This window comes from Zalophus californianus, chromosome 15 (assembly GCF_009762305.2).
Source record: "Zalophus californianus isolate mZalCal1 chromosome 15, mZalCal1.pri.v2, whole genome shotgun sequence".
In the NCBI taxonomy this organism is placed as follows: Eukaryota; Metazoa; Chordata; class Mammalia; order Carnivora; family Otariidae; genus Zalophus; species Zalophus californianus.
This window is the reverse complement of record NC_045609.1, coordinates 62,952,930-62,976,980: the sequence shown is the minus strand read 5'-3', so window position 1 is coordinate 62,976,980 and position 24,051 is coordinate 62,952,930. Positions and strand designations below refer to the sequence as shown.

The window sequence follows — 24,051 nt, the reverse complement described above, 5'->3', positions numbered from 1 at the left end:
TTAACCCTTACAGACAACTTTTATGAGGTAGAGACTACTACTATCCCAATTTACAGATGAGGCAATTGAGGCACAGTTAAGTACTCATTCAGAGTCATATAGCGTGGTAACAGTGGAGCCAGGACTCGAACTCAGGAAGTCTATCCTCAGGCTTTTGCTCTTATCCACAGTGCAAACACTATGCAGCAGTTGTAGAAAGAGAAAGAGGGGACAGCTCTGAGTGATGGAGTTGATAGGACTTGGTATTCCATTAAATGTGAAAGGGGAGGATCAGCAATGACTCCAAAATTTCTAGCCTGTGATTTCATCAAATGAAGTAAAAACTCAAGACAAAAGGTTGAAGGATAATGTGAGCTGACAAGCTCTGTAGAGTTGAAGCTAATAAGCTCTTTAGTGGGGAATATTTAGCTAATGTTTGGAAATGGAGATTTGTAGTTCAAGTCTCAATGATAGAATTCTGATCTTGAAATTATGGAAGCTGATGAGATGGCTTAAGAAAACAGAGTAAAAGCAATCCAGTTGCTTAATGAGACCAAACAGGTAAGCTAAATATGTAAATTTGAACACATGGAGCATGGTAGGACCTATGGCTTACTTCAGAGTGGATGTACATCCTGCCTAAATATTCCATTTTTTAATATATCTGGTCAGTCAGAGTGTGGGATGGGAAAAGCAATTTCCAGTTAAGTTATAGACCAAGGAAGATGGTGTAGTGAAGCAAACAGGACAGGCCAGAGTAATGAGAGCACTGGGAGTCACCCACTCCAGAAAGACCTTGAGGGAGGAAGCTGGCTGAGGGTGTGGACTAGCACGAACTTGAGTGCAGTGAGGGATGGGCAGTCAGAAAGTTAAGTCAGTAAATAGCAACTCCTGTTTTAAGGAGTTTGCAGCAGAGAAAAGAGAATTGGCATAGATGGCAACCATGGTGGGGAAGCAGGGTTGTAGCAAGGGCTCAATTTGAAGACCGGGGAGTCTTGAGAGCTGAATAGAAGAAATCATAAAAGACATAAGAAGATAAAATGAGGTCCTTGAGAGCACATGGTCTAATAGGAGATTAGTGGCATGAGTTCAATATCAGAAATGTGAAGGATTGCATTTTGTTCATACAAAAATGCCTTCTGGATAAGAACATTGAGATCCACTTTGTATCGGATGTCTTTGGTCTTCTTTGTTATGTCAGAGGAAAGATCATCAGCTGAATATCTGAGGGGAGAGGCTGATAAAGTGGACACATATAGAACAGCTCCTGTGGAAAGGGGGAGTAGTGACTCTGAAAGAACCAAAGGTGTGCCTCAGGCATGGCACCTTCCAGAGGCCTGATTTCCAGAGGAGCAAACTCATCACGTCATGGGCATTTCCACAACCCCTGCAATACCTTGACTATAGATGCAAAGAACACTGATGCCTGAGTTGATCCAATATCAGGAGTGGATGAACAGGCCACAGTGGAGCATCAAGGGGCTGGAGCATGGAGGTGCTGTTGAGGTGAAGATGGCATACTCCAGAGGCTTCCCTGACAGGGAAAGGAGCTGAGGCCCACTGAGCGGGCTTGAATCTGCCAACCCAGATATCTAATCATGACAGTTCCTCATCATTCATCAAAAATGTCCCCATCACTTATATTTAAAGATTACTTTAAATATGCAGTAAATAAATTGAAATCTAAAGATTTAGTGAAGGCAATTCTATAACATGGTATCTTACTTGGGAAGATAAAAGATTCTTTAAACTTATGAATGACCACTTATGATGATATCCGTTTGCTTTCAGAGGTAGGCAAAGACATTTTACAAATATCCACAGTGTCTCTTTTGGAAACAGACATAGTAGAAGTGATGGTGCTTTCCCCACTTCCAGAAACAGGAAGAAGCAGATTGGAAATATTTACTCTGCCTAAAATACTACCACAAGGTAAAGAAAAATCAAGCAACCAATTCTGTGCTGGGTCCAGATGAGTAGCTGCTTAGCTTTCTTTCTCCCCCCGCCCCCCAGTGATTGCATTTTTTTCCCTCTTAGCCTGTGAAGAGGGAAAATGGCCATCTTTTGTGCATCTTACAAAGTAAAACTGATGTAGCTGCTAACCAATGTGATATGTGGACTTTCCTCTGGACCTTGTCATTCATATAAACCTATCTTATTACAAGAGAAGAGAAACAGGGTCAACTGGCACTTTTGTCAGATTGATTTGTCATTTTGTGATATCTCTTGTTTTGTAGCTTCAAATATACATGGTTAACTTCAGACAGGTTACTGTGTAGTTACTTTCACTGACAGAATTGTAAGGAAAGCTTTTTGGACAAAGACGTCTGATAAAATAGACACTCTTTGTTTTATATAACAAATATATTTGGGTAGCTAGTTTGCAAATACATAATTATAGAGCATAAGAGAGCTGAAAAACCTCAAAGTACTCTTGTGTCTTAATTAAGACTCTCTAGACCATCATGAGTATCTTTTAATATGCCTCTACTTAATTGATTAAATTAGCCAAGACCTTATAAAGGATATTATGCACTATCAGTCATTTAATACTCAAGTACTTCTAATGAAGTTCCAATGAAGTTGTTTTGAATCATTTTTATCCTCTCAATAGCCTCTGCATTATTAACTGAGCATTTAAATTTTTATTTAAATTTTCATAGTTATTCATTATGATTAAAAAATAAAATCAATATACAGTGCAAATGATCTCTCTTCTTCCTCAAATCTTATAGTTTCTGCGAACTTTATTGATGAAAGTGGGAGGCTGAAAGATGCACTCATTCACAAGTTCCGGTATGAGATAGAACACAGTCTGTCTTCTGCTGTGCTGGACTTTCAGAGTCACCAAATATATGGCTTCTGTAACCAAGTGCCATATATCTGCAGCTACCTTCTTCCTGAGCAAGTATGCCAAAACTTAAGCTTGTTTATCTTAGAAGTCAAGATTGATACATTGTATTAATTAGACATAATCCATACTTTAACATTATAGTCCAGTTAACAAGGGCTTTACTATAGTAACATAATATTCTTGAATTAGATACATTATTAGCATTATTTGTTAATCTGTCTTACATACCTTTGAGCACTGTCATACTTGTGCTGCATACATCCTGCTTGTCAGATAAACATGCAGATAACACTATTATTTTAGTGCCTTTAAAAACAACATAGCCATGGAACATCTATTCCACAGGTATCAGGTGTCCATGGTTTTCCATGGAACTTTGCACCTGAGCCACATGCAAAATTGCACAAAATAGATAAACTATGTTTCTGCCATCCTTGCATTACACTCATTTCAAGCATCTCTCATATAATAAGACTCCTGCTACACACACTGGCCCAGATTATCTACCACCCTTTCTTCTAAACCTACCTCTTCCAGGGCAGCCAATGTCAGCAAGGTATGAGACAGAAATTCCAAGAAAGAGAAATGTTTGTGGTAAGGAGAATTCAAGGAAAGCTTCACAGAGGAAATAACTGGCTTTTGAAGAATAGGTCAGACTTAGACATGGAGAAATATTGTGTACAATCTTGGCAGGGGGTGGGAGTTCCTGAGGTAGAGAGGGGACAGGTTGGTGGGAATGGAGTGGGGAAGGGCATTCCAGACAAAAGTCATGGCATGTGTAGGGGCTTGGAGGTGGAAGTACATGAGGGAATACTGACTCATTCAACTGGACTTGAGCATGGGGGTATGTGAAAAGAATTAGTGAAAAATAAAGGCTGTCAGGGACGCCTGGGTGGCTCAGTCAGTTAAGCATCTGCCTTCGGCTCAGGTCATAATGGGGGGGTGGTCCTGGGATCGAGCCCCATGTCGGGCTCCCTGCTCAGTGGGGAGTCTGCTTCTCCCTCTCAATACTCTGCCCCTCCCCCCTGCTCATGCGTGCATGTGCTGTCTTTCAAATAAATACAAAAAATCTTTTTTTAAAAATAAAGATTGTTGATGCAGGCTGGGATCTTTAATGGTAGCTAATGTATAAAGACTTCTTTTGGTTGGTTAGGACAAACTTTAATTTGCAAACAGAGATGAAAATGTGGTGCAAGAAATGTGGTGTATCAGTTTATTTCCATCGACAGTGTTTGCAGATTTGAATCTGACCATATATGCACAAGTGCAAGCTTTAAGGTGCTGCTCCCCTGATCTTTTCTATAATGGGGTCATGTTCTTTGATTGGCAGGAACACAGTGGTATTTGCATTCTTAAGCCATACCAAAAAGTGCAAAGCAAACACTATGGACCTGGAATGCTCTCTCTGTCTCCACATGGGTTGTGGCTCATAACAATAGCTAAAGGTGGAATTCTGTGTATCCGAGATGTTCATACTTTGGTAAGCTACTCTTTTTTTTTTTTTAATCTTGGGATGTATATCTTGATATCATATAAGGAAAAAAAGCCCTAGGGAAGTAATTGGGCTTCTTTCATAGGTAAATTAATTCATAACTTATTTACCACTGATGGTAGTATTGACTTAAACATTTTACAGGTGTTTTTATGTACTGAGGTTTGAGCTTCCAAGGGAGGAAACACCAACCAATAGACAGAGACCTGCCAATAAAGAGCTTGGGACAGGGATACTGCAGGTGAGCTGCAGCCCAGCTCCATCACCACTTAGTTGTGTGTCTTGGAGACTCACTGAGCTTCACTGAGTTTCAGATGCTCATCTGTAATATTGGGGAACTTTTCATGCTCTCAGCCTGTGGGATTCTGATGAGAGCCAGGGAGAAGGCATATGCAAAACTGCTTTGGAAATAGTGAATTGCTGTGTAAACCTAGGGATTATTACTCCTGTCTCCCTGGCCTGGAACGACTCTGGGCTGGTTGCTGCTGTCCCTTCTCCCCCACCCAGCTCTTGAAGTGATGCTGGAAGAGCATAAGGGAGAGGGTGTGGCCCTTACTGAGTCCTCCCTCATCACTTGTGGACCTCAACATCACCAGTACTGCTACCGTTTCTGATTTCCATTGAGAAAGTGAAAATAGTTTCTTCTCCCCCAACTGTGGAGGATCCTTTTCTAGGTTTTGAGACCAAATTGAACTGGTTATCAGTATACTTTAATGAGGCTAGTGATTCTTACCCAGGGTTCTACCCCACACACCTGAAGCCTTGCAACCACCTACATGACATACTCCTGCAGGTCCACAGATAAACTGGACCCTGGTTTGTACATCCGACTCTCCTTGTTCATCTGTGTAAGAAACCATATTTGGACTACAACTGAGCAAAACTGATACTATTATTATACAGGAAAAATCTTGAATCCTTTGGAGATTATTTTGAAGTTGACAATTTGCAAACTTTGCTACATTGTCTCTTATTCAAATGATTTATAATATATGCCGCTGCTGATGGTGGCATGACGTGGCAAGGCATCAAAGTTCTTCTGGGTGATTCTATGCAAAGCACCTCATATATGAGGTTATTCATGCAGCACTCTTTGTAAAAGCAACCTAATGATCATCAGTGGAGGACTGGATAAATAGATAACACTATATGAACAATACATAAAGAAAATAGGGAATATTATGCAGAATGAGAAAATATTTATGCCACAATATGGAAAGAACCTCAAGATCTACTTTTAAGAAGGAAAAGCAAGGTGCATAATATATTATGCTACAATTTATGTTTAAAATTATGTCTACATAAAAATTTGTTCATATACATTTAAAAGCCTCTGAAAGGATGTTAAAAGTATTAATTACACTGACTGGCTATGGGAGGTGGCTGGGGAATGGAGACAGGAAGGAGATTTCACTGTATACTCTTATAGTTTTTGAATCCTGAGCCATTTGAATGTATTGCCTATTCAATAAGTTAAATTAAAAAAAAAATTCATGATTGAGAACCAGTGTGACACAGAAATCCCAGTTTTTAGTCAAGGAACTTAAACTGTTGCCCTGTGTAACAAATCAGGGATGTGTTTTGTTTGGGTTCTACTTGAACTGGTTTAGCATGCTTCATCTGGGACATGTTACCCTCCATCCTTCAGAGTGCCTACTACCTTCTCTCAACCACTCATCACACATAAATGAAACCTACCTGACTCTTGAAGGCATCTGAATCTGCCATTTCTGCTCACTCAAGGCCCATCCCCTAACTCTGTAGCCTTTAGCAAGTTGCTTCTGTGTGTCTGGCTTTGCTATTATAAATTGGTGGTAACAGTCCCTCTCCTTCCATTCTACACAAATGAGAAAATAAACCAGTATTGGTGAGTGTGTTTTGAACTAGGCATTTTCAGTACTATGTATTACTAAAACGCTACTTCCATGCCAAATAAAATGCTGTTAACAAGTACAAAACAATTTATCAACAAGCAAAAGTGCATATGACCCTCTTAGAAAAACCATGTGGTAGAATTGCATTTGTAATTTCTGTGCTTTGTTCCTAAAACTATTGAGGAAACATTTGTTCGAAGTCGGAGTCATTCTCACCAGGGGCATGGGATTCAATCAGTGAGAATTTCAATGGATGGACAAAACATTCTGGTGAATGGGAGAGATGATGGCACCCTTGTTTACCTAAGATGGAGGTATGTACAGTGTACAGTAAGCAACTTCATGTGGTATAGTATTTTAAAATAAAGATTTTACTATTTACATATAGCAAGGCCACCGTAACAGGAGACAACTGCCACTGAAAAAATGATTATACTCACAGATCCCAAGAGGAGGAGGTTTGCTAAGCTCTGTGCCAGGGCCACATGGGAAAGCACCTAGGTGGAAGGAAGGAAGCAGAGGGAACAAAGGAAACATGGGCAAAAGTCTTATTTTGGTTTCCATGGGAAGGAGCAGGCAGATTTAGCATTGGCTAGTTTGGATAATTTCAGCAGGTCCTGGGGCATAGATGCTGGCCTTGGTTGTCTGGCGCTTGGCCCAGGGGTGATTAAAGCAGGGAAATAGTAGCCCTGAGTTGGAGGTGTGGGCTCTGGATTGATTGGTTTGCATTTGAGAGGTGGCTTCAGAGTGAGTGGTTTCCTATCTGTAACAATTGGCGGGTCTTGGAAGGGGCCGTCCCTCTAGTGTCAGCAAGACCCCAGATGTCAAAGCACCAAAATACAAAAAATAACAAGACATAGTTAGTACATATGAAATGATCAGTCCTCCCTTTCATAACACCTGTTGGAGGAGTACAAGGAATGAGGACAATCCTGAAAAGTAGATAATTTTTTAAACTCCTATTCATCCCTTAAAAACCTGACATAGATTTGTATGCATGTGCACGAACATGTGGATATACTTCCCTAGTTAGACTTTGCTTAGACAATATTAAATTATTTAGACTTTGCTTAGATTAAGATTAAAATTCTAAATAAAATACTACTCAAGCATGTAAATGATGGCCAAAGCATAGAGAGCCTGAAGGTGATAGCCTCGACTTTATATGTTGCCTTGTTTGGCCTGTCAATGAATATCATTAGTTAGTGTGCAATTTATTTCCGCAAAAAAATATCTTGTGGCGCTTTCTGTGATTACAACAGTAACAAAACATGGACTTCCCAGTGACAACTGTGAAAATGTTAATATTTGTAAATATTAAATTAAATGTAGATGGAGATTTTATGTCCTAACAGTTCTGGTAGTCATTTATATTAGAGACTCATTTGAACACTGCATCATCATGCCCATTTTATGCAGGTAATCTAAGTAAAATACTAACTTGTATCTCATATATAAGTCCTGACACACATCCTGTACAGTAAATGAACAAACAGCATCTCCGGCAACAGCGAACAAGTGCTGGAGCCCTCTGTATAGAAGGAAGGACATTTCCATCCATGGGTATTTAAGCACGTGGACTTCTGACTCAAAACAAAGTTGAGTTTGAAACCATGGTCCAGGACTTACTAATTTGTGACCTTAGGCACATAACAACACTCTCTCTAAATCATCTATAACAGTGTTACTCAAGGTGGGGTCTGCAGCAACCATAGCTTGTTAGAAATGCTTATTTTTGGTCCTTACCCAAAGTTTCTGAATCAGAATCTCTGTGGGTGGGGCCCAGGAATCTGTTTTTAACAAACCCTCATCCATGCAATGCTGATGTGCCTAAAATTTGAGATGCCCTGGTATATTGCATGGAAGTAATGCTTCCCTCAATGGTGGGTGGGGGTGATGAGGACCAAATATGACAGTGTGATTATGTATGTGAAGCAGTGCAATGACTAGTACATTCTAAGGCTCCACCGGAACAGTGGCTCTTCTGTGCAGTGGCCAAGGTTGGTCAGAGGACGTGTCGGGTAAGGGTCCAGGGACAGTGTGAGAAGAGGTCACCTCAGAGAGATCAAGAGGACTGTCATGTCCGGGAGCCTATGAAAGGGCTCACTCTAAGAAGTAGAGTACTAATAACTACAGGGCACTGTGGAGAATTAACCCCATATTTCTTTGTGTAGAAACGGTTAGGTATCTGGAAATAATGCTGTTAAATAATGCTGCTAAAATGTGACATTTTTAAATTGTGATTTTGTAGTCCGTTTCTTTTCCTTTTTATTAATATAGGTGGCTTGGAGGAAACCTAGCCAGTGAAATTATCCATTATTGCCAGAAACTTTTAATTTCTCTGAGCAACACCATGGATGAGGAGAATGATTATTTAAGTATACAACAAGGAGAGTCCTTGAATTTGGAATCAAAATCTGAACACACAGTTGAGTTCCAATATATCATTTGTCCTTCCTTCCTTCCTTCCCCTCTTCCCCCCACCCACTCTCTCTTCCTTTCTAAATCAGATATCTGCTTTCAGTAGGAAGGAGGAATGGATGGTGTAGAAAGGCAAGGGGATTTTTTTTAAGTGTAAAGACCCCCAAAGGAGGAAAAGATTGAGAGTCTAAGTACAAATTTACTTTGGGCTGGGCTTGATAGGCAGGAGCATGTGGTCTACAATGACAGGAAGGAGGCAAAGAGTGATTTGGTGAATGTGTGACCTGTCTGATCATTTTTGCTTTCTCAGTGAAAAGTGTGGCTGATATAAGGACAGACTGGTAGGAATTAAATTAATAAAATATTACATCTTGGGCAGGCAAAATTTTTGATATTATTTTAAATATGCAACAAGTGCAAAGAGATCCAAAGCAATTATGTGAAGTTGAATGGGAGGAAAAGAATTTTAATTTTAAGAAATATCTGTCTTCTTCTAAGATAAATGAGAATATGAAGCCAAGCATTGATTCATCACAAGAAGAATTAGTCCAAGTTGACAATTTAAAGGAAATGCCCTGGATACAACAAAAAAGCCAAGAGGTATCTATAAAACATGGAAGAGGTTTGAAATGACATTCTGTAAGTGTGCCAAATAGATTAGTTTCCTATGAAAACCCATTGGAAAGTTAGAAAGTAGAATGAGATTCTACTTGGCAGAGGATTACATCCTACAAGTGTAACTTTCCTGAAATCAAACACCCTAATCTAGCCCAACCTTTTAGATGAAGGTATTAGCTTTAGGAACAGTACTTAAGCTAATATGAAACAGAACAAACATGTCTAGGGGAAGCCAAAGTGAGGTATAATCAGATACTTCATGTTGGGGTGAATGTTGGAGGATGCTGCAAAGTTGATTTAAAGAAAATGGGTGGGCCAGGAACAGGAGAAAGGACATGGTGGCTTCAGATGTGCAGGAAGGTGACAGCTAGCAGCTTGTGTCTGGATTTAGCTTGTTAGTCTCACTCAAGTTCCCAATAAAAAAGCAGACTAGTTCCTTTGTCAGCTATTCTCTATTTAACTTTTTTTACTATTTATCTTCTTTCCGTTGGCCTTCTAAATGACATCAGTTGCAAGTTGCTTCGAGGGTCACTTACATAGCAGCAGGAGACTTAAGCAAGGCACTGCAGTGGCGGTATTTCATGCACACTTTGTATTATTAGTCTTTACAAAAATTGTTTCCAGAGAAGTGCTACCTATGTATCTATGTACCCCTGTAAGCATGTATCTACCTGTCTATCATATAACTATCATTTCTCTTGCCTGTTTAAGTGATATACTTGTTCCATTTCAGGCCATCAAAAATGAGGTTAAACTGTTTTCCAAGAAAAGGAAAGAGATAAAAACAGGAATCAAAGCACTTGCTAAAACTGTAAGTGTTATGATTTCATAAATGAATACACTGGCCTCAGTCTAAAATTCCTTTTTGAGCTTTATTTTATCCAATACAGCATGAGGAGCTCATTTTTCCCTCTGCCAGTAAGGTCGGTTTTCTGAGGTGCTGTAACATGGTGGAATTCTTACCATATCATACTATATAAAACAATGGTTTTCTTCTCGGTCTTCCTGAAACACTGGGTCTTACTCTTTTTTTTAATTTTTATTTTTATCAAAGTTATATTCTTACAGTTTTACAATTTAAATAATGAGTTATATAATTAAAAATAATGTTTTTAAAGCAACACCTGCCCTACTTTTCTTCACTATGATTCCTGTACTCCCAAGGTAAATGTTTTCAATTCTGAATCTTCAGCTTTTTTGTTTGGATATTTTACCTCTGTCTTTCCAAATGGTCTATTTTTTAAGATTTTATTTATTTATTTGAGAGAGAGAATGAGAGAGAGAGAGAGCATGAGGGGGGGAGGGTCAGAGGGAGAAGCAGACTCTGGGGAGCCTGATGCGGGACTCGATCCCAGGACTCCAGGATCATGACCTGAGCTGAAGGCAGTCACTTAACCGACTGAGCCACCCAGGCGCCCCTCCAAATGGTCTTTTTAATACTGTTTTTTCTTGACATTTCTATTTTGACACTAACTGTGGGCTTCCTGGTTTGGAAGATGAGTATTTAGGCTCTTTTACAGCCCATCACTACAACATACACATAAATCCCTACTCAGTGTGCACACTATTATAGTTATGTAAATATTCCTCAAAGCCAAGTCACATGGTATATTATGATTAATTTCCATTTTTATAATCATATTTTTTCTGGAGTTAATAATTGCCTACGTTTTAGATTAAGCCTTTCTATGTACCTGTTACCGACTCAGACTCTCTCAAAATGCTAAAAACTCTTCTCAATACAGTCAAATACCTGAGGTAGTCAAGCTGTCAGTGGTTCGTTGGTTTGTTTGTTTTCATGACCTCCTTTTCCATCTTCCAGCTCTAGTCTAAGCACCCTGCTTCCTAGACCAGGTACATGGTCTGCCATCACCTGCTATCTGAGTTGGAGTCCCTCTTTCCAGGGCCCCATGCATTTTTCTTTGTTTTCTTGATGTACACTTTCAGTAGCTTCCTAAGCAGGACCGTTGTGGTGTTGCATGCTTGAGGACATCATTCATCAGATAGACGTGCTTCTGGCATGCCATTTAAATGTAATGCAGTGTGGATGGTGCCTGCCCCCTTAGAGGTGTACAATGCTCTGGCTCTGTTCTTGGGAAAGGGCATGTAGGAGGGATATTTCTGAAACATGGTTTTTCCTAAAATGTCTTTATCCTACCGTCGTACTTGTTTCATAGCTTGCCTCAGTGTTCCTTGATTTCCCCTCAGAATTTTGAAGGCTTGCTCCATCATCTTGTAGCTCTCAGTGTTTGCTTTAGAGAATCCAATTCCTTTCTGATTCCCAATTCTTTCTAGGTAACCAGATTTTGTCTCTGCAAACTTATAGGATCCTTTATCCCAGCTGTTAGGAAATTTCACAGTTATGCACCTTGATAGATTTGATGGATATTCTTGGTTTGCTGGTGCGGATATATTCCCCACCCTTCTCCTCTCTGTTCTCAGCCCCAAGAGCTGGCCTTTGTGGTTATTATTAATGTGCTATCTTGCCTCTGGCTTCTGGTTGGGCATAGTCAATGAGTGGCGTCAGCAGGAGATGGGAAGTGTCTTTATTCCTCCAGTGGCCTCTTTGTGGTATTATGATTTTGCAGTCAGAGCCAGCTCTTTCCTACAGCTACTGATCTCTCCAGGTTCCAGTACCAATTCCCACCCTTGCCCTTCACACGTAGGAGTGGTGATAGTTTTCTGTGGTTGCTACTCTGAGATGCTTTATCATGCCTTGCTGGTTGGCTTTACCCTGACAATCCTTTTGTAAAAGTCCCTCTCCCCAGTTATCCCATTTGAGTGTGTCATCTATTTTGTACCAGGCCCCTAGTTCATTTGCTAGTTTTTGTCTTTCTCATGTGCTAGACATTGGTGTGCACTTTCAATAAAAAACTTTGTCTTTCAGTTCTGGGAAATGTCCTCACATTTTTCTTTGGGAATTTCCTCCCCTTTGTTTGATTTTCCTTATTGCTAATTAGGTTGAATATCTTTTCGTAACTCTAAAAGACCTTCCTCTTCTGTGAATTCATTGTTCATATCCTTTGCCGATTTTTCTATCAGGTTGTTGGTCTTTTTCCTTTTGATTGTAGAGTTCTTTGTTTTTATTTTTAATTTATATTTGTGATAATTAGGGCTAGCTAAGCTGTGATAATAACTAAACTCCAAAAATATAGTGGCATAGGGATTGGGAGTTTATTTCAGGTCATTAGCTGCTCTGTTCTATGCAGTTGTTCAGAGATGCAGGAGGCAGAGATTCTGCTGTCTTCAGCACCTGGCTTCTGACGTTGCCTTGCTTGAGCTCGCCACAGTCAGCTGGGAGGGGGAAAGAGCACAGAGGTGTGCAAGGGGAAAATCTAGAGCTGGCTTTATTATTAGGCTGAATCACATGAAATCACAGTTTTATATGGTCCAGCCTAATATACGACAAATATTTTTGCCTTGTGTCTTAACTTTTATAATACACCTTTTAAAATGCAGAATTTATGTTATGATCGGAATGTATTGATATTTTATTTAGAGCTTTTGTCCTGTATATCTGATTTTTAAAGGTCTTCCAAAGTCTCTCATATTTTTTTTTCTAATACTCCTTTATTTCGCCTGTAATTTATTTTCATGAATGGTATGAGGTATGGATCTAAATTTATTTTTTCAAATGAATAGCCCATTTCACCAGTGCTTTTTACTGAATATACCACCCTTTCTCCAGTGACTTGCAGTGCTTCCTCTGTCAATCCCTGGATTCCCATGTATGCAGTATTGTTTCTGGACTCTCTATTCTGAAATTGAGTATTGATCATTTCCTAGGCTAATTCCAAACTATTCTGATAGTTATCTCTTTATAAAATTTTTTTAAAGATTTTATTTATTTATTTATTTATTTGACAGAGAGAGACACAGCGAGAGAGGGAACACAAGCAGGGGGAGTGGGAGAGGGAGAAGCAGGCTTCACACCAAGCAGGGAGCCCGATGTGGGGCTCACTTGGATCATGACCTGAACCGAAGGCAGACGCTTAATGACTGAGCCACCCAGGCACCCCCTTTATAAAATATTTTTATACCTTGAAGATAATTCTCCCTTTACTCTTCCTTTTCAAAAAAAGAAAAATGTTGGCCTTTTGATTCACATTTATTTTTCTATTTGAATTTTAAGATTGGCTTGTCAAGCTCAGTGTAAACTCTGATTTGCCTTTGAGAATACATTGCTTATCTTTGATTTGAGTCAGAATTTATTTGCTATCTCTGAAAGTTTATGTATATATAATATATATTAAAATGTATAATATAAATCTTTTTAAAATTTTTTATTTAAATTCAATTTAGTTAACACATAGTATATTATTAGTTTCAGGGTAAAATTTGGTGATTCATCAGTTGCATCTAACACCCAGTGCTCATTACATCAAGTGCCCTCCTTAAAACCCATCACCCAATTACCCCCATCCCCCTACCCACCTCCCCTCCAGCAACCCTCAGTTGGTTTCCTATAGTTTCCTATAGTTAAGAGTTAAGAATCTGCCTCCCTCTCTGTTTTTATCTTATTTTATTTTTCTTTCCCTTCCCCTATGTTCAACTGTTTTGTTTCTTAATTCCCACAGATGAGTGAAATCATATAATTGTCTTTCTCTGACTGACTAATTTCACTTAGCATAATACCCTCTAGTTCCATCCATGTCATTGCAAATGGCAAGATTTCATTCTTTAGATGGCTGAATAGTATTCCATTGTGTGTATATATATATATATATATATATATACATATATATATATATATACCACATATATATATATATATATACCACAGCTCCTTTATCCATTCATCCTGTTGATAGACATCTGGGCTCTTTCCATAGTTTGGCTATTGTGGACATTCTGCAATAAACATTGGGGTGCACGTGCCCCTTCAAATCACAATTTTTGTATCCTTTGGATAAATACGTAGAAGTGCAATTCCTGGGTTGTAGGGTAGTTCTATTTTTAACTTCCTAAGGAAGCTCCATACTATTTTCCAGAGTATCTGCACCATTTTGCATTCTCACCAACAATGTAAGAGGGTTCCCCTTTCACCACATCCTCACCAACACCTGTTGTTTCTTGAGTTGTAATTTTAGCCATTCTGACTGGTATGAGGTGGTATCTCACTGAGGTTTTGATTTGTATCTCCTTGATGCTGAATGATGTTGAGCATTTTTTCATGTGTTTATTGGCCATTTGTATGTTTTCTTTGAAGAAATGTCTGTTCATGTCTTCTGCCCATTTCTTGATTGGATTATTTGTTCTTTGGTGTTGAGTTTGATAAGTTCTTTATAGATTCTGGATACTAGTCCTTTATCTGATAAAACATTTGCAAATATCTTCTCCCATTCCTTAGGTTGCCTTTTAGTTGTGTTGTTTCCTTTGCTGTGCAGAAGCTTTTTATATTGATGAAGTCCCAATGGTTCATTTTTCCTTTTGTTTCCCTTGCCTTTGGAGACAGGTCTAGCAAAAAGTTCCTGCGGCGGAGGTCAAAGAGCTTGCTGCCTATGTTCTCCTCTGGGATTTTGGTGGATTCCTGTCTCATATTTAGGTCTTTCATCCATTTTGAGTTTATTTTTATATATGGTGTAATAAAGTGGTCCAGTTTCATTCTTCTGCATGTGGCTATCCAATTTTCCCAACACCATTTGTTGAAGATACTGTCTTTTTTCCATTGGAGTCTTTCCTGCCTTGTCCAAGATTAGTTGACCATAGAGCTGAGGGTCCATTTATGGGTTTTCTATTCTGTTCCATTGATCTATGGGTCTGTTTTTGTGCCAGTACCATACTGTCTTGAGAGTGACAGCTTTGTCATACAGCTTGAAGTCTGGAAGTGGGATGCCTCCATCTTTGGTTTTGTTTTTCAACATTACTTTGGCTATTCAGGGTCTTTTCTGGTTCCATACAAATTTTAGGATTGTTTGTTCCAGCTCTGTGAAAAATACTGGTGGTGTTTTGATAGGGATTGAATTGAATGTGTAGATTGCTTTGGGAAGCATAGACATTTTAACAAGATTTATTCTTCCAATCCGTGAGCATGGGAAGCCATCCGGCCCTGGACTCTTGTTTATTGGGAGATTTTTAATTACTGCTTCAATTTCCTTGCTGGTTATGGGCCTGTTCAAGTTTTCTATTTCTTCCTGTTTCAGTTTTGGTAGTTTATATGTTTTTAGGAATGTATCCATTTCTTCCAGATTGCCTAATTTGTTACCATATAATTGCTCATAATATTCTCTTATAATTATTTACATATCTTCCGTGTTGATTGTGATTCTCCCCCTTTCATTCATTATTTTATTTATTTGGGTCCTTTCTCCTTTCTTTTTGATAAGTCTGGCTAGGGGTTTATCAATCTTATTAATTCTTTCCAAGAACCAGCTCCTAGTTTCATTGATCTGTTCTATGTTTTTTTTTATTTCTACATCATTGATTTCTGCTCTAATCTTTATTATTGCTCTTCTCCCGCTGGATTTAGACTTTATTTGCTGCCTTTTCCAGCTCCTTTTGGTATAAGATTAGGTTGTGTACTTGAGACTTTTCCTGCTTGAGAAAGGCTTGTATTGCTATATACTTACCTCTTAGGTCTGCCTTTGCTGCATCCAAAAGGTTTTGAACTGTCATGTTTTCATTTTCATTTGCTTCCATGTATTTTTTAAATTCTTCTTTAATTTCCTGGTTGGCCCAGTCATTCTTTAGTAGGATGTTCTGTAACTTCCATGTATTTGTGGTCCTTTCAAATTTCTTCTTGCGGTTAACTTCAAGTTTCATAGCATTATGGTCTGAAAATATGCATGGTATGATCTCAGTCTTTTTGTACCGGTTAAAACCTGATTTGTGGGGCGCCTGGGTGGCTCAGTCATTAAGCATCTGCTTTTGGCTTAGGTCATGATCCTGGGGTCCTGGGATCAAGCCCCGCATTGGGCTCCTTGCTCCGCGGGAAGCTGGCTTCTCCCTCTCCCACTCCCCCCTGCTTGTGTTCCCTCTCTCACTGTGTCTCTCTCTGTCAAATAAATGAATAAAATCTTAAAAAAAAAAAAAGAAAAGAAAACCTGATTTGTGACCCAGTATGGGATCTATTCTGGAGAATGTTCTATGTGCAGTCAAGAAGAATGTGTATTCTGCCACTTTAGAATGAAATGCTCTGAAGATACCTGTTAAGTCTGTCTGGTCCAGTGTGTCATTCAGAGCCCTGGTTTCCTTGTTCACCTTCTGCTTAACTGATCTGTCCATTGCTGTGAGTGGGGTGAAAGTCCTCTACTATTATTGTATTATTATCAATGAGTTTCTTTAATTTTGTTATTAATTGGTTTATATATTTGGCTGCTCCCAAGTTAGGGGAATAAATATTTACAATTGTTAGATATTTTTCTTGGATAGACCCCTTTATTTATTAGGTTATAGTGTCCTTCTTCAACTCTTATCACAGTCTTTGGTTTAAAATCTAGTTTGTCTGAGATACGAATGGCTACTCCAGCTTTCTTTTGATGTCCATTAGCATGATAAATGGCTCTCTACCCCCTCACTTTCAATCTGGAGGTGTCTTTGGGTCTAAAATGAGTCTCTACGTGGAGCACTGGGTATTATGCACAAACAATGAATCATGGAACACTACATTAAAAACTAATGATGTAAAAAAAAATAAAATGAGTCTCTTATAAGCACATATTGATGGGTCTTGTTTTTTTATCCATTCTGATACCCTATGCCTTTTGATTGGAACATTTAGTTCATTTACATTCAGAGTAATTATTGAAAGATATGATTTTAGTGCCATTGTATTACCTGTAAAGCTGCTACTCCTGTAAATTGTCTCTGTTCCTTTCTGGTCTTTGTTACTTTTGGGGTTTCTCTCTGCTCAAGCAGTCCCCTTTAATATTTCTTGCAGGACTGGTTTAGTGTTCACAAATTCCTTTAGTTTTTGTTTGTCTTGTAAACTCTTTGTCTCTCCTATTCCAAATGACACCCTTGCTGGATAAAGTATTCTTGGCTGCATATTTTCCCCATTTAGCAAGTTGAATATATCATGCCAGCCCTTTCTGGCTTGCCAGGTCTCTGTGGACTGGTCTTCTGCCAGCTATATGTGTCTACCGTTATAGGTTAAGGACCTCTTGTCCCGCTATTTTCAGGATTTTCTCTTTTTCTTTGAAAATTGCAAACTTCACTATAATATGTTGAGGTATTGACCTATTTTTTTTTTTTAATTTGGGTTGATTTTGAGGGGAGTTCTCTGTGGTTCTAGGACTTGAATGCCTATTTCCTTCTCCAGATTAGGGAAGTTCTCAGCTATAATTTGTTCAAATAAACCTTCTGCCCCTATGTCCACAATAGCCAAACTATGGAAAGAGCCAAGATGTCCATCAACAACAGATGAATGGATAAAGATGTGAGATACACACACACACACACACACACACACACACACACACACGCACACACACACACTGGAATATTTTGCAGCCATCAAAAAAATGAAATCTGCCATTTGCAATGACGTGGTTGGAACTAGAGGGTATTATGCTAAGCAAAATAAGTCAATCAGAGAAAGACAAGTATCATATGATCTCACTGATGTGAGGAATTCTTAATCTCAGGAAACAAATTGAGGGTTGCTGGAGTGGTGGGGTGGGAGGGATGGGGTGGCTGTGTGATAGACAATGGGGAGGGTATGTGTTACGGTGAACGCTGTGAATTGTGTAAGAGTGATGAATCACAGACCTGTACCTCTGAAACAAATAATCCATTATAGTTTTAAAAAAAAAAGTAAGAAGGGAAAAATGAAGGGGGGGGAGTTGGAGGGGAAGCTGAACCATGAGAGACTATGGACTCTGAGAAAAAAACTGAGGGTTCTAGAGGGGAGGGGCGTGGGGGAATGGTTTAACCTGGTGATGGTTTTATGGAGGCACATATTGAATGGAGCACTGGGTGTTATACACAAACAGTGAATCCTGGAACACTACATCAAAAACTAAATGTAATGTATGGTGATTAACATAACATAATAAAATTAAATTAAAAAAAAAAAACAAAAAACCCTTCTGCCCCTTTTCCCTCCTCCTCATCTTCTGGACTCCTGTAATATGGATATTATTTCACTTTATGGAGTTGCTGAGTTCCCTAAGTCTACCTTCATGATCTAATAGTTTTCTTTCCCTTTTCTTTGCAGTTTCATTATTAACCATAATTTTATCTTCTGTACAACTGATTTGCTCTTCTAATTCGTTCATCCTCATTTTATGGCCTCCACTTGGGACTGCATTCAGTTATAGCATTTTTAATTTCAGCCTGACTAGATTTTAGTTCTTTCATCTCTGCAGTAAGGGATTCTCTAGTGTCTTCTATGCTTTTTTCAAGCCCAGCTAGTATGCTTACAATTGTTTTAAATTCTAGTTCAGACGTTTTACTTATATCTGCATTGATTAAATCTCTGGCCATCATTTCTTCCTATTCTTTCTTTTGGGGTGAATTCCTCCATCTCCCACAGTTCATTTTTCTGGTTTGTAGATGTTCAGCTTCCTTCTCCAAGACTTCTGATCGATTTCATTGGTGTTCACAATGATCCAATCTTTATCAATCTGTGTTCCAGTGAGGAAGCATGCTTAGGGTCACCCAACTACTTCATCATCTTACCACTCCCCCTATAATGTAAATCTTATATATAATATGTATTATATACATGTAATATTTACATTAAATAAATATATGTCTATTCAATTAAAAATCCTTCAGTGACGTTTTACAGTCTAGAAGTGACTTGGTATAATTTTGTTATTAGGCTTATTTAGATATTTTATAGTTTTGTTTTGTTTTTTGCTTTTGTGAATGAATATTTTTCTATTACATTTTCTTTTTATGTTTCTTTTTTTTAAAGATTTTATTTATTTACTTGACAGAGAAAGAGAGAGAACAAGCAGGGGAGCGGCAGGCAGAGGAGAAGCAGACTCTCCGCTGAGCAGGGAGCCTGATGTGGGCTCGATTACAGGACCCTAGGATCATGATCTGAGCTGAAGGCAGACATTTAACCAACTGAGCCACCCAGGCGCCCCTCTATTACATTTTCTAATTGGTTACTACTAGTATATGAATATTACTGATTTTATGTTTATATATGATCACCTGCTGAATTCTCTTTTAGTTCTGATCCTTTTCAATTTTTCTCTTGTATTGTCTAGGTAAACTATCATATCTTCTGAAAATCATGTCTCTTATCAATTTTTATACTTCATTTCTTTCTTGTCTTATGCCAAGGGCTTCTAATATAATAGTGGTCATGAGAGTGGACATGCTTGTCTTCTTCCTGACCTTAATGGGAAAGTTTCTAACTTTTAAGTGTGATACTTGCCTCAGCATCTGTTAGATATCCTTTCATAAGTAAAATTCCTTTCTATCCCTTGTTACCTAAAGAGTTTTTATTGTGAATTTTATTGTGAAGTTTATCAAATACCCTGTATTCCTCCAATAGACATTGGTCATTTTACACCAGATTCCATTTGCTAGTATTTTACTTAGAAATTTTGTATTGCTATCCATAACTAATTGTTCTCTTGTACTTTCTTTGTCTAATTATGATATCAGGTTATACTAGTCTTAACAATGATTTGAGTAGTTTTCTATTTTTCCCCCCATGCTTTGGAACAGTTTGTATAAAGTACGAAGTCTCTCTTTTTTTTAAATATTTGGTTAAAAAACAAACAAAAAACCCACACACACGTATAAAACCATCTGTGCCTGATTTATGTTAGAGGAGTTGATTCTTTTCTTTGTTTCAAGTTTTTCTACAGTCATTAGTCATCAGGTTTTCTATTTCTTTTCAAGTATAGATTTGATAAATTACATTTTCTTAGAAAATTGTCTGTTTCACCTATATTTTAAAATATATAAATGTATACAATATTCTAATTTCACATCTTTCCTGATTTTTCAGTTATAGCTCTCTATTCCTAATTGTATATTTATGCCTTTTATCTTTTTTCTTGATCATACTTTATAATAGCATTTCTATTTTATTAATATGGCACAGTTTTTATTGACTTTATTATGATAAGAGAACATTATATGTGATTTTATACCTATATATTTGACTATTTTAGGGTTTTATCAATTGAGAATTTTATTTGTTCTTCCCTACTTCCATCAGGTTTATTTGTCCTCATTTTGTTACTTTTTTGAGTTGAAAACTTCATTTATTTCCTTTTGTTTTCCAATGTGTGAAAGCCTAGAAATATACCTCTCAGTACCACTTTGACTATATTGCATTGATTTTGATAAGTAACTTTCTCATCTTTCCTTAGTTGTAAACATTTGTAATTCCATTTTGAACACATCAACCAAAGGGTTTCTTAGAAGAATGTATGCATCTGTCTGTTTTCATTTTTCATATTGCTTTGCATGTTATTATAGATTGTTTTGTATATCTTTCTTTTGCTAACTTTGAAATTTATTTCACTGTGGTCAGTAAATAAAGCTTGTTGAGATTATCTTTGTAGCCTTGTATCCAGTCGCTTTTTGTAATTGTTCCATGTGCGTTTGTAAAGAATATTTTATTCTCTGGGTTTTTTTTAGGGCGGGGGAGGTATAGTGTTCTTTAATTTCCTATTAGATCAATCTAATTGTGTCAAGTTTCTATATCCATATTTATGTTTTTGCTATTTGAACTGTTATTTTCTAGGATATGATTAGCAATTTGTCAATTTATCCTTGTATTTCTATCAATATTTATGTCAGACGCCAAAATGTGCACAAGAGATATCCTCAATAAATTATTCCTTTTATCCTTATATCTATCTTTTTCTCTTTTAATGTTCTTAATCTACATTTTGGTTTTTATATTAATTTTTGCTATATTTCTTTTTGCTATATTAATTTCTTTGCTATATATTTCACTTACTTATATACCTTTCTCCATTCCTTTATTTCTAACTTTCTTTTGTCTGCTAATCAATATATAGCTGGATTATTTTTTGTAAATCCTGTCTGAACTTTTTAATAGGTGAGTTTAGACACATTTATTATGATTATTGATATGTTTAAAATTATTCCTGCCATTTTATTTTTGGTTTTCTATTTAACATATTTTCAAGTTATTTCTTTTTCCCTCTTTCCTATCTTCCTGGATTGCTCATACATTTTTTTATTATTGTTCTATTTTTTCTTTACTATTTTGGGAATCATAATTCTATTTCTATATTAAAAATTCTAACCCACATGCTTCACTTTCCATTCTTCTACATCATCTGGTGCCTTCCTAGTCAATGGAAGAGCACAGCAGCACTGATATCACCTGGAATCTTGTTCTCATCCTGAATGTCCTGAATCAGAATCTGTTCTTTAACAAGACCCCCCCACCCCGTGATTCGTTGGCACATTAAAGTTGGAGAAGCTCTGGTTTAGTGTGTATCATACTGTATTCACCCTCCAGATAAGATAAGATCTTCAGTGTGTTATTGTCACGTTTTACTTTTTCAGCTTCCTCTGTTTCCCTCACCTTCTCTCAATGATATCATTTGGAATTATAGCTCTAAATTTCTAGTTTTTAAGATGCTTAAAAACATGTAAATCTTATTTAGTCTTAAGTCTTTCTACCCAGCTTCCTCTGGCAGTGATAATCCTTTCAGAGGTGTGGGTATTGGTGAACTTTCTGAGCCCCTGACTGTCTATAAATTATATCAACCTTGCACTTGTGTGATAGTTTAATGACTATAGAATTACAGATTTAAGGTTTCTCTTCCCCTGAAATATTTGATCCAAAGCTATTGATCCAGTCTATTCTTGCATCCAGTGTTGCTAAGGTGGGTCTTCTATTAGATTCTTCTACTTGGCAATATTCTTTTGCCCTTTAGAAGTGTTTCAGATTTGGTTCTTAAGTTTCACAGCATTTCTGTGTCTAGACCTGGGCCTGATCCACACTGGTTGTGCCCTTTCAGTCTTGAGTATTCATGCTGTATTATGTCTTTGAAAATTCTCTCTTGTTATTTCTTTCAACACTGTGGCCCCCATTCTCTTTATTCTCTCTTTCTGAAGAGTATTAGTTATAGGTCCTTCTAGATGTGTCATACAAGTGCCTTCAGTTTTCTTTCACACTTTCTCTCTCTTTATCTATGTATCTATCCATTTATTTATTTATTTAGATTTTTTTTTAAAGATTTTATTTATTTGGAGAGAGAATGAGAGAGAGAGAGTACATGAGGGCGGGGGAGGTCAGAGGGAGAAGCAGACTCCCTGCTGAGCAGGGAGCCCGATGTGGGACTCGATCCTGGAACTCCAGGATCATGATCTGAGCTGAAAGCAGTCACTTAACCAACTGAGCCACCCAGGCGCCCCCCCAGCAGAATTCTTAACTGATTCTTGCAGATCACTAATTATCTTCAATTGCATCCATCTTGCTATTCAGCCCATCTATTGAATATTTTTTTGTTTCAAAGATCAAACTTTAAGTTTAGAATCTCTTGATTCTTTTCATGAGATACAGTATTTTGCATCCCTAGTTACTGTAAAATTCCACTCTTGTTTAATTAACTCTTTGTGTAACAAGTCTTCTGTATATTGAATTTATTGTCTCTCTTCAATGGTCTTGTTGTCCCCCAAATATTGGTAGTCTCTTATTATTTTTATTATTGTATGCTCATCTTTAAAATTGACATGCCCCATTATAATTCCACCACACCAGTTGAAACTTCTTGGGAAGATGTGTAGGAGATCTGACTTCAGCAGGTATTCTGGTCTGTTTTTAGTAAAATGAGAAGGGGTGGGTGGTGTTGGGAAGTGGCTTGGCCACCTATCTTGTGGCAGGGGGAGATGTCCTCTAATTCCTTCTAGCCACTGGCACACTCCTTGTCATTGCCCTATCTCTCCCACCCAAATATTCATTCCGGTTCCCTCCACTTGGCAGCAAACACCCATGTTATTACTGTTGGGCCCCCTGAGGAGTTTTATCAAGTGGCAATACACATACAGGCAGGTTCTGTCCACTGCCTGTTTCTGATGTAATACCCCCAACTAATCACTCTGCCAGTTACTTCTAGGTTACCCCATGCTCCTATATCTGATGTAGCTTCTACATTTTATTAAGTATTGTCTTGTGAGCACTTGGGGCTTTCATGTATCATTCGGATCCATCTGATTTTCATTTTTCAGATGTTACAGTTTCCATGGTACTGAAGGATCCTTTTTTCCCTCTTAATTATAGTAGAAGATTTATCTATTTATTATACACTTCTTTCCTCTTAATTTTATGGATTGAGGCAGGAAAGGATGATTGTAAAGCCCATTCTCAGTCAACCATTTTGAAATCAAAGTCCTCAATTTTTCTATTATATTTTCTGATATTTTGTTGATTTGTAAGAGCTCTTTATATATTGAAGATATTAATACTTTGTCATATATGTTACAGTGTATATTCTTTGGCCCTGAATTTTTTGAGGTTATAAACTTTTAAAGATAATTTTTATTTTAGAAATGTTTAAATATGTATAAAAGGAGAGAGAATAATAAAATAACAAATCCAATGGCCAATATTGTTTCATCTATACCTTTACCCACTATCCCTTCTCCTGATCATTTTGAAGTAAATCCCAGATATTATATCCTTTCATCCTTAATTATTTAAGTATGTACTTCTAAAAGATAAGAACTCTTTTTTTTTTTTTTTTTTTTAAGTAGGCTCCACACCCAGCATGGAGCCCAACATGGGGCTTGAGCTCACAACCATGAGATCAAGACCTGGGCTGAGATCAAGGGTCAGATGCTTAACTGACTGAGCCACCCAGGCACCCCAAAATAAGAACTCTTAAAACACATAACCACAATACCATCAGCACACCTAA

General features: G+C 37.7%; 1 protein-coding gene across 5 annotated transcripts in view; it reads left to right on the top strand.

Moving 5' to 3' along the window:
- Positions 1-24,051, top strand: part of CFAP43 (cilia and flagella associated protein 43) — a 184,167-nt gene that overhangs the window by 120,771 nt on the left and 39,345 nt on the right. For all 5 annotated transcript variants that reach the window (XM_027596566.2, XM_027596564.2, XM_027596565.2 and 2 more), the window contains 7 exons: positions 1,771-1,911; positions 2,715-2,887; positions 4,164-4,313; positions 6,383-6,513; positions 8,480-8,627; positions 9,119-9,220; positions 9,972-10,049. In XM_027596566.2, coding sequence (XP_027452367.2) covers positions 1,771-1,911; positions 2,715-2,887; positions 4,164-4,313; positions 6,383-6,513; positions 8,480-8,627; positions 9,119-9,220; positions 9,972-10,049 — 923 coding nt within the window. The remainder of the gene's footprint in view (positions 1-1,770; positions 1,912-2,714; positions 2,888-4,163; positions 4,314-6,382; positions 6,514-8,479; positions 8,628-9,118; positions 9,221-9,971; positions 10,050-24,051) is intronic.